The 12,152-nt window shown below is 36.5% G+C and overlaps 1 protein-coding gene across 1 annotated transcript; it reads left to right on the top strand.

The window, feature by feature from the left end:
• The first annotated feature begins 909 nt into the window (after positions 1 to 909).
• LOC128028631 (inward rectifier potassium channel 13-like) lies at positions 910 to 9,592 on the top strand. The gene is made up of 3 exons (XM_052615902.1): positions 910 to 1,156; positions 6,186 to 6,699; positions 8,531 to 9,592. Exons 2-3 carry the CDS (start codon positions 6,216 to 6,218, stop codon positions 9,127 to 9,129), a joined length of 1,083 nt encoding a protein of 360 aa, XP_052471862.1. The 5' UTR covers positions 910 to 1,156; positions 6,186 to 6,215; the 3' UTR covers positions 9,130 to 9,592.
• Positions 9,593 to 12,152: the final 2,560 nt, after the last annotated feature.

Raw genomic sequence — 12,152 nt, 5'->3', positions numbered from 1 at the left:
AGTATGAACACATTGCTTGTAAAACGTTTCTAACTAAACCAAATGATCTGAGCTGTGCAAGCAATGCAATTAGAAAAAATATCTGAGAGAAAGTTGATACTTACATTAGAGTATCTTAAGAAGAAATGAGCAACAACACTGCAAAATAAATAAATAAATAAATAAATAAAATCTTACAGTATTTTTGTCTTGTTTTACAGTACAAATATTGAAACATTCTTGAATCAAGGCATATTTAATTGATAAGCAAAATAGCTCAATATATTAAGTATTGTTTAAAAAAAATACAAATAAAAAATAAGCAAATTTAGGTTTCTATTTCTAAAACTAGAAACTGGGTCAGAAAAATATTCTTGTTTTCCCTTTGGATTATGTTTATTTTTCAAACCTTATTGTTTTTAAGCATAAACACACTTGCTTTTAACACATTTTGCAGAAAACAAGATTTTATTTTTTATTTTATTTTTTGTCGTTTTGCTTCTATAGTAATTTTGCCTTGATTTAACAATTCATAAATATTTTTTCTGGAAAAGAAGAAGAAAAAACTAAATCAGAAATAGTTTTCTCTGCAGTGGACAATTAAATATGATCACAAGGCCATCCAACTCATCAGCAATGTGAAAAGTGTGACCCTTTCCTGCAAATGAGCGATATTATGTAAGCATTAACACAGGCACTCATGCAGAAACTCTCACGCTGACCAACAAAAACAGGACAAAATCTGATTTCACCCCTTATCCGAATGAAAAGTTTAGATTGGGAGAAACTCATCTGTTAAAGCAGCTTCATAAAGATGGGTTAGAAAGACAATTACTGTACTGTTCCATTCATCACACACACGCAAACAAACACACACACACACAGAAGTGACTCTAGGTGTTCTCCTCCTCTCTCAAGCACTCCTAATTGGCCACATGCTGAGTAATGTGACCAATGAGTTTCAGGGCCGGCTCTCTTCATTGAGTGTGTGTTTGTTGGAGTTCATCAGTGCGTTTGACTCTTTGGTGTCTCCTACAGAAGGATCTGGATTGGTTTTACACTCCGGCCGAGGATCTACGGTTCCTCACGTTCTAGATCCTGCTTGAACATCTCTAAAGGTTTGACACTGTCGAAAAACACTGAGGAATCCCTATTTAACCCCGAAGAGAGAGAATTGGTGAGTAAAACTGGTGTGTGTGTGAGTTTTATGCTCTGTTAGAGAAATGATTAGATAAGACTTATAGCTGGAAGAGAAAAATAGAAGAAATTTTACCTTGGGTGACCATGACTAATCACAGTCTCAACAGACAAACTCTCTATTAAAAGCAAATCAGCATCCAAATCTTCACAGGGCAGTGTTTGTGTGTGTGTTTTTATGAATAATTATTTTTTCATAAAGGATTTCGTGACATCTACCCCCCCCCCCCCCCCCAAAAAAGTCAAAAGCTACTGACTTTAATGTCATTCCTAAAAATGAGTTATTTATTTATTTATTTATTTTACCTGAACACCAGAGGTGATAAAAAATAATAATAATAATATTCCAGACCAGAAACCAATGCAATGCAATGAGGACCGGGTCTGTCAAACTTAAAAATAATAAAAATAGCACCATAAAATCAGCCGTATACAGATTGTAATGTAGGTCTTCCCTTTTGCCAAAGCTATGAAACGGAAACCAAATATATAACATTGTAATTTGACATCAAGCATCTTTGCCCTGTAGCAAAAATAAACTTTTAAATGATGCTCTATTTGTCACACAAAGCTATCATATGACTATGAATAGAGTGTATGAGTAATATAGACTACTTTTATAGTAATTTTATGATGCTTTTAGTCATTTTGGATCAGATTCAGACCCTTTTTTACAAAATGTGGCAAGGACTCTTAACATTATATATATGTTTTATATGTCGTATTATATATATGTTGTATTTCAAATGTACATTTTAGGGTAACTGTCTTTAAAATATCCATATCTCTCTCTATTCTCTTCTCCCTCTTTCACACACACACACACACACACACACACACACACACTTACACACACACACACACTTGAAATAATCATTTACCCATGAGCACACCAGACTCATTTGCACTCTGACACATTGAACTGTGTGCAGTGGAGAATCACTCAGATTTAATCAGACCAAATCTCTGGTTAAACTCGTAACTAAAATCACCGAAACAAGACACATTTTTTCCATTCTCATTCAGCTTGAAGTTCACACAAGTAAACCATGCACGACATGTGCTAAAGTTCAGATACAGTGCTTACAGTAACTGACAGCACCATCTCAAGCTCTCTCTCTCTCTCTCTCTCTCTCTCTCTCTCTCTCACACACACACACACACACACACACACACACACACAAAGGTCGGGGTTAATCTTATATCCAGGAATCAGCTACTCATTGTTTTGCTATTGTTTCTCATGTGTTGAAGAAAGCAATCACAAGGTGAGAAGTCATTGAGGTAGCTTAATAATTGCAAGATGTCAATCAAAGATATGACTGATGAAAGGGGAAAAAGAAATAAAAGAAAATAAAGAACACATCCTGAAATGCAAAGAAAATGATGCTCTTAGCTAGATTTACTCAAAATACATTATTTGATTTTTTTTAATGTTTTTGCAAAATTCATACAAACTTAGTACCATCTGTGAATATGACCAGCGTCACGCCATCAACTGAAAGCCCATCATTCATAAGCTAATGAAACCTTGTATAAGGACAAGCAACAATATGGTTATGTGGCAATGACTCATGCTCTGTCTGCAAAGGGTTTGTGTAAATGAATGGCATTTATACGTGGAGCCATAGCATCAGATGTGCAGAATGTGCTACACTAGACTCACTAGAAGTGGATCCATGGAACCAGACACATAAAGAGACGTGTGTTTTAATCGCCCCGTGGCGGATCCGATCACATGAATTACATGCGCCGGAAACACACACACAGCTATGGTCAACTGTGATTTATCATGTGATGGATTCTCTCATGAAGTTTAGGTTAAGATAGAAAACATTCATGTTCTTGTCTAATCGAATGTGTACTTCAGGGACCAGGGGGTATATTGGGCCAGAATGATCCTAGGGTGGTGTTAACTCTCATTGAAGAATTAAAAACAAATTATGATATAATTATATACAGTAACATTCGCAATAAATGTGTCCTCATTTCTGATAGACATTAACTGACTGTATCAACTATACAGGCAGAAACAGTAATTAAATAAATACATACTTTATTAAAAGTTTTACAATTACGCTTTGAACCCAGACCAATTCATGCATTGCAAGTTTCTGTATATATATATTTGGTATAATTTGGTAATTCAAATCAAACTGAAATAAACAAACATTATGTAAAAACTTAAACTTGAAATCTTACAATTTTTAATGAAAATCATAAATGAATAAAAATAAACTAGAAAATTGAAAGTCTACTTTTCAGTACTACAGCTATATATTCTATATATCAGAGTTGTAATGGATACAGTTACCATAAACATATGTGTGGCGAGTGGGGCGGGGCCGAGAGGCGTGGGAACGAGGAGTGAGGCCAGGTGTAGTGATTGGAGATGAGCTACACCTGCGCCCCACCGTCGGTATCGAGTCCCACGTAGGAGATGGAAGGATATAAAACTGGAGTGACGACCGTGAAGGACGAGAGAGGACCAGGCCTGGACAATATTAAAATTATGTTTTTGATTGTGAAAAAAAAAAAAAAAAAAAAAATTCGGGTTCCCAGACGCACTGCTGCTTGCCCTCCACCGGCTGGGTGATCTCCTCCGCGGTGCCCGGCGGTGGCACTGGACGGCCCTCGGCGGACGGCACGACACTCCTCCGCCGCCCGGTGGACGGCGACGGCTCCTCCGATTTTGGGCAGCGGCAGGAGTCCCCCGTTCCCTGCCCCTCCGGATTCCGTCACGGAGGCGGCAGGCTCCGGCCCCCTGGCGACACATACCTCGCCTGCTCGAGGGCACCGCAGATTCACCACAGCGGTGAGGGACCTTCAGCAGCGCGTCCCTCCTTCTCCCGGGCTTCGGCACCACTGTAATGATAAAAACTCCCTAATCATCGGGAAGAAGGAGGCGGGAACCGACGCACAATCAAAACATAATTTTAATATTCAAAGTAAACAAAACAGCGTGTCAGCCCCTCACGGCGACTGACGCGCACAAATAAAAACCAAAACATTAATGTCCCAGGCCTGGTCCTCTCTCGTCCTTCACGGTCGTCACTCCAGTTTTATATCCTTCCATCTCCTACGTGGGACTCGATACGGGCGGTGGGGCGCAGGTGTAGCTCATCTCCAATCACTACACCTGGCCTCACTCCTCGTTCCCACGCCTCTCGGCCCCGCCCCACTCGCCACAATATGAAGAATCAGAACTGTTTTAAACATAATAAGAAATATTTTGGGCACTAAATCTACATATTAAAATGATTTCTGAAGGATCATGTGACACTGAAAGAAATTTAGAAATTTGCCATCACTAGAATAAATTACATTTTAAAATACATTTAAATATAATTTTTTAATGCTACAATTGCCATATTTTTTCCTAAATATATGTATCCTTGGTAAGCATAATTATCTTTTTTGTGTGTGTGTTTTTTGAGCTATATATATATATATATATATATATATATATATATATAATTTTTTTTTTCAGCAAATATATTTATGTAGTAATATGGCAAAATGCATTCTACATTGAAAATATCATGTCATATTTTGTCTAAGTTCACCAGAAAAACCCAGAAATCCCATTTTAACCTCAGATGGGGATCAAGGTCAGGGCACAATTTGTAAAGATTGAAAGCAAAGCTCACTCATCTTCAGGCATGAGGAAAACATTCCCTCTCCTCACCAGGAGAGAAGCCGGAGGGCAAGTTAACATTTGTTAAATGAAAATGTGACACTCTCCTCTTATTTACAGTTTAACCTGAAGTGTTGGCCTCCAAACATCCTCAGGCACTTTCATTTAGTGCACCAGCATAATATTTACAGACACATTTAACTTGTTATACAAGGGGCTGGTACATTATTCTTTCTCATGTTCTCTAGCACACAATCTAATATCATTAAGCAGCGTGACACATTGAAAAAAAAACATTCCTTTTTTCTTTTTATTATTATTTCAGTGCTTTGCTTTTTAGTGTCAGACTAACTACTTGCAGTCGTTTGGTAGAGAGAGAGCTCAAAAAAGAAAGAGTGGATTAAACACACATTCCGGCTGTCTTTTCCACACACACACCCCACTGAGAAACATCACTAATTAAGTCACATCAGTGCAGAAGTACACACACTACACATCTTTCTCAGTAATAACACAGGTGACTAATGTTCATACTGCTGGTTAAATGTCAAAGGAATAGTTCACCCGAAAATCTGACGCCGTCATCCTTAATGTAGTTCCAAACCCAAAGAGAGAAACGTTTTATATCTTGACAGCTTTCAAGTGCCAAAAAAGGAAAGAAATCACCATACAAGTAGTTATTGTGTTAATACATAACTGGGGCACTATTTCAAGTCTCCTGAAGCAATACAATACCTTTTAGTGAGTGTAATATTATTTATGTCTATCAAAAGATTTAGTAATATTTCAAATTATCTTTTTCTATCAGTTTCCTTTTAATTTTGTTGTGTGCTCTGGTCATTTAGTTTATATATATTTCTTTATAGGTTTAATTTTTATTACTTCAACAATGTGATTTTGTCATCACTTTTCAGCTTTAATTTCAGGTTTAGTAATTTTGGTTAGTATAGTCATTTCTGTTATTTGCTTAGGCAACAGTTCTAATTTTCATTTAAATTTCTGAGGTTTAAATTGTAAGATTATGATTTTAATCTATTGTTTATATCATATTATTTCAGCTTTATTCCAATTACAGAAAATTTCTCTTAATTACTTCAAATCTGGAACCATTTTTAGATTTAAAAAAATTTGCATTACATCACTTATTCACCAGTGGATCCTCTGCAGTGAATGGGTGCCATCAGAATGAGAGTCTAAATAGCTGATAAAAACATCACAATAGTGTGTGTGTGTGTGTATTGACAAGTGATCGAAATTTCATTTTTATTTATTTCATTAAAAAAGGTGAACTTTCCCTTTACAAACATCAGATCTTCATACGCAAAAGTGCAGAAACGCAGCATGTGTAACTGATATCAGCTCATTTTTCCAGGTGTCAACCACTTGCCAACTTTCCATCATCATGACAAGCACCACCAGCGACCAAAAGGCTGTGTCCTGCGCCCTGATGGCCAAACCTCAGCGTCAGCGGCTGGTCAGTAAGGACGGACGGAGCCTGATGCAAGGCAATGCCCCGGGCTCCAGAGAGACGTGGTTCGGGGCCATGCGGGACATGTGGGGGACGTGGCTGGCACTGCGCTGGCGATGGGTGGTGCTGGCGTTCTGCGGCTCCTTCCTGCTTCACTGGCTGCTGTTTGCGGTGTTGTGGTACCTGCTCGCCCGTGTCAACGGAGACCTGGACGTGCTCGACCATGACTCCCCACCACCCGGCCACGTGCTGTGTGTCAAACACGTGACGGGCTTCACCGCCGCCTTCTCTTTTGCTCTCGAGACACAGTTGACCATCGGGTACGGCACCATGTACCCCAACGCTGACTGTCCGACCGCCATAGCCCTGCTCGCCCTGCAGATGCTGCTGGGACTCATGCTGGAGGCCTTCATCACTGGTACACCACAGTCTTCTTCTTCACTGTAGAAATGTGCATGAAGTCTATATAAGTGATTTAACTCTCCTTGGAAATTAGGATTTTAAATTAGTTTTTTATTTACTGGAATATTATATTAGCTTAATCGACAAGCACCTGCATAATAAGAAAAAAATCAAGGCTGCATTAAAAAAACGTTTACAATAACTCTTATTATAATTTGTTTATCATTTGTCTTGTCAAACCTACTTTTTTAAACAAAAAATTATTACACAATAACAAATTAAACAAGTTATCATTTTTATTAATTTTATTGCTTTACAAAATTTTTCTATTTGCAGTTTTGTTTCTTTCAGTTCCTTTCTATTCTATTTGTTCTACATTCAACATTCTGACAGAAATGAAAAAAAAAAAAAAAAAAAAACATAAATCTCACAATGACCTATAGATGAGGACTTCAGATATATGTAGAGTCAGTCATGGGACTGAGTTCCCATGCTTTTAGGAGAGCACCATTAAAAGACTCTTTTATGGGTATATTTGAAATAAAACCTATCACGAGTACACTGCCTCTGAACTACAGTACAGGGTAAATGTAAACGCATCACAAATCTGGCTTTGTAGAAGACAGTGCTGCTACTGAAGTCCTCAGAGGAAATGCAAAAGGGCTTGTAGATGACATCTGTTGAACTAGAAAATATAAATGGATGTAACAGTATGCACTTGATCCTACTTTAGAGTTTTAGTTTAGTTTTAGAGCCACCCGTAAAAACAAATACTGTAAGTGAACTGACAAATGCAGCCAGAAACAAGCAGCATGAACTGCATTTTATGAAAGAGCACAGTAATACCTGGAGATACCATTCCTGTTAATTTTGATGGCAGTTTCTTCACTGGTGGCCCAGGGGTCACTTACACAATCTGCATGCTGCCATCTTGGCTCAAATGCAGCATACATAAGACAATCAGCTGAGCTGCAGATGTCATGTGACTAATCACTCTACTAGAGTAACTATCCTGTGATTTGATACCAAAGACAACAGAGAGAGGGAAAGTCCGTTTACAAACATTTATTATAATATAATGAAACATTTGCTTACATACATATCACTTAGATATATATATAAAAAAATATATATATTTACAGTCAGCATAGAAAAAAAATGTAGTTACAGATTCTACCAGCAGGGGTTGACTGCTCTGGGTACTTTGAGTGTTTTTGACCAGGATTTGTCAAAATTCAGAATTTAAGAATTATGATTGTGAACAAGAGGTTGAACTGTAAATAAAGGAAGGGGAATTCACTGAAACACAATTCAGGTAATGGTAACAGATAAATGCAGTTTAAGAAAATTACGTTTTTTTATATATTGTTTATTTAAAAAAAATCTAATGATTTTTCAAATAAATCTATGTCTGTAAAGAACTTTTAAAGACCTTTAATTCTTGAATTATTTATTATACATTGTTTTCAATTTAAATCCTTAAATTCAGTTTCAGTTTTTATTTATTTACCCTTTTAACCTTTTTTACCTTACTTACCTTATTATTATTATTGTATACACATGTTCTATTAATACTATTATTATCATCATCATCATCATTAATAGTTAAATTATTAGCAGTTTTATTAAGCTTCATTTAATTACCTTTTTCATCATTTCATCCTATTTTTCCATCACTTCTTATGTGCATTTGTGCCAAAGTTTTTCCAGATGAAAAATAAAAAAGCATAAATCTTCTATAGTTATTATTATCAATATAAATATTTATTTATTAAAGAATTTATTTAGCATTTTTATTTACTTTGTTAAATATTATTTAATTCTATTTTCCCCCTGTCACTGCTCAGGTGCATTCGTGGCTAAGTTCTCCCGGCCACAGAAGCACTGCGGTGGGATCCTGTTCAGTCCTCAGGCCGTAGTGTGTGAGGTCAGAGGTCAGCGTTGCTTGATGTTCCGTGTCTGTAACCTGCTTCCACGGCCGCTGGTGGATGTGTGTGTGAGCGCCGTTCTCTACGAAGAACATGACGATCATGAACTCCACCAAACTGCGATTGAATTCAGTGTCGATGACCTGGGGTCACGACCTTGCCCCCTTTTCCTGTCACCTCTGACTTTTTATCACCCTCTAACACCATCCAGCCCTCTAAACAATGCCCCAAACACCAAACACTTTGAGTTGGTGGTGTTCCTCACCGCTTCTCAGGAGAGCACAGGCTCTGGGTACCACAAGAGGACGTCCTACCTGCATGACGAGATCCAGTACGGCAGCTGCTTCACCAAGGTGATGTCTCAGCACGGAAAAGGCCAGAGCAAAGCCAAAAGCATGCGCTATTTTGACACGCAGCCCTGTCCACTCACGCTCCCAAACACACACACCAGAGATGCACTGGAGAAAGAGCATGTGGTGGTCCAGATCAACGGAGAAGGCAGTGAACGGGTGGAGTAGTGTATGATTTCATAAGAATTCTCCAGTCATGAAACAGCCATTTCATTTCACAACACAACCTCCAGATTATGCCTTTTTAATCCCAAAAGACACCCCGTCCTGTAGGTAACCAATCAAAACCATTTTTGCTGCTACGGACACATTTGTGTTTTCCAGATCAACACAGATGAGTGACGGCTGATTGAGATATTGTTTTCATATGGCAATAAGAGGAATCTCCAATGTTTTATGATTGTAACTGACCACCTTCACCCTGAATCCACTGACAGCACAAAACCAAGTTTGAGCTCTCATTTATTCAGCGCCTGGACATAGTCACTACAAACCCTGTCTGTATCTGAGTCAAGGGCTTATTTTTTAAATATGAATTATTAAAGCACTGCACACACTGCTGGGTAGATTACTTACAAATTATAATCCTTTACTGATTACAAATTATATGATGGAAATTGGATCACACATATTAGGTAATATACTCTGACTACTTTTGGATTACTTTTGATTTAAAATATATTGCATTCATGAAGTATGGCGTTATTTCCCTGTCAAATGTCGAGAGCGCATAATTGTAGCGCGAAAGTACATTAATATGATGCGCGAGCGTGAATCTCTCTGCTCGCGCGCGGAATATAATGCACCATATTAATATACTTTCGCGCTACAATTATGCGCTCTCGACATTTGACAGGGAAATAACGCCATAACTTTCCAAATGCATGAAAAAAGTAGAATTTTAAAAATGAAAACGAGAGAGAGAGAGAGAGAGAGAGAGAGAGAGAGAGAATAATAATGGCAATCAAATCATGAATAATTTACTGCCATTGTGTGAACAATGTTATAATGTTATCTATAAAAAAGTAACTGTAATTTGATTATGAGCATTTTATAATATAACATTCTAATTACAAGTAATTACATTTTGTAATCTGATCACATAATCCAGATTACATGTAATCAGCTACCCAGCACTGCTTACACAGACCAAGGTCCTTGTCCATAAAGTATTTTTATCAAAATGCATGAATGTTAGGGATAGTTCAACCAAAAATGAAAACTCTGTCATCATGCATCATCATCGTTTTATTTATTAATAGAGTGTTGCAGTGATGACCCGGAAGTTCACATCATCCTGGTTCCCTCAGAAAAAGCTCAATAGCAATTTTCCACAGTTGTCTCTATTATTGCATAAATTGAGTTAGGTGGGCAACAAAAGTTTATTATTTGCTTAACATGGGCTATAAATATACAACATTGGTTGCATAACTTTAATGTCAGCACCATTAATCTTCCAACAACTGTTTCAGTCTTTATTTATAACATTTTCCCCGAAAGTCTTGAGTTGGAATAGTTTGTAAGAGTGTGATTATAAACACAAAGAGGCTGTAAAAGCAGACTAGAAGTGAGAAGATGAGTTTATCTGTTCTGTGTGAGTGTTTAATGTCCCGAACAGCCTCTACTGTCCCATTTAGACACTTGTTAGCGACCTCCTTTGAAAAAAAGTACAAGAAAAATCACAAAGGAGTAGTACTGACAGAGTTTTATATTGTAGAGTAAAATATCTTGAGCTTGTGTTAACCAGATACCTAAAATTCATCTATTTAACCAAAACCCCATGCAAATAACCCATTGACTTCAGAAACCAGACATGCACAAATGCTTGTTTCTGGGTTTTGGCCTCTTTTGTCCTATTTGTTTGAACTATACCTTTAAAGTGTTCATTAACACTATCAAGTGCCTAAACTTTTCTTTTTCACCAAAGTCATGAAATGGGCTTTTGTATGGAGAGAGAGAATATTGAACTGAATATTAACAGTGATGTAAATAATAAAGTATATAGATAAATACATAGAGTATTTACTAGATTATTTTTGGGAAAGAAAATCTCAATATTATCAGTGCAATGCAATATATGCAATAAAACTAATCTAGAATTAGCACAGTCCTGCTGGTGGCACAACACTGGATGATTTTTTACTCTGTAGGTGATTATATAGCACATGTATTGTCTGTCTGTCAATCAGGAAACACTGATTGCTTTCACTTTATTATTATTATATGTATAAAACATTATTGTTAAAGTCTGGAAGGCTGGAAAAGAATTGTAGTAATTCAGTTTCCTGCAAACAGGCAACTAATCTTTTTTTTCAAGGTACACTGAGTGAAAACTGATCTGTAATAGAAATGTCTTTATTTTGATATGTGGAAAACAAGACTGGATTAAAAGATATGTGAAAATGTTGTTGTTGTTTTATCCTTACATAATATTTTATGCATTTTAACAATAATACTATATAATTAACACACACACAAAAAACTCTTGCCATATAATGTCTATAATAGTATATATGTATAGGGTTGATGAGAAATGCAAAAGCTGAATATAATATAATATAATAAATAATTTTAAAAAAAGTATATTAGGTCATATTTCAATATAACATAAGAAAATAAATTCACTGAAATATACACAATAAACTCTAATAATAATAATAAAAAAACTAGCTTTTTTTTCTTTTCTTTTTTTTGTGTGGAAAAATAAATTAATTTAATGGGCTCTTTATAAACTGATTTAACTAGCAAAATACATGCTTTCTTTTTTCTCAGTTGGTCATAATCAACAAAGTCCACAACACCAACTTTGCATGTATTTAAAATTATGATTAACACTGAATAAGTTTACAGTAGTTTTACAACTTTTTCGTTTCTAAAAATATATACTGTAGTTGCTTAGATTAAAATAGAAGCACAATCTAGTCTATTAAAGTTTAAATCTCCTGAAATTTCATCTGGTCTTTCCTCAGCCGGCACCAGCAAAACAAATTCCTCATTATGTATTTCAGGATAGCTGTAAGTGGCTAATAATGCTAATGCTACATGTTCAGTGTACCGCTGTGGTTTTGATTACACATAGGTGTGAGGTACGAGAAGCAGTGTGTGCATGCGTGTGTGTGCTTGTGTGCAAGTAAACTGTTCTCTCTAAAAGAGTTATAGTTTAGGAGCAGAATGTGGACTGCAGCTCTTTA

This window comes from Carassius gibelio, chromosome A15 (assembly GCF_023724105.1).
Source record: "Carassius gibelio isolate Cgi1373 ecotype wild population from Czech Republic chromosome A15, carGib1.2-hapl.c, whole genome shotgun sequence".
Taxonomy (NCBI): Eukaryota; Metazoa; Chordata; class Actinopteri; order Cypriniformes; family Cyprinidae; genus Carassius; species Carassius gibelio.
This window is presented reverse-complemented; position numbering and strand designations above follow the sequence as displayed.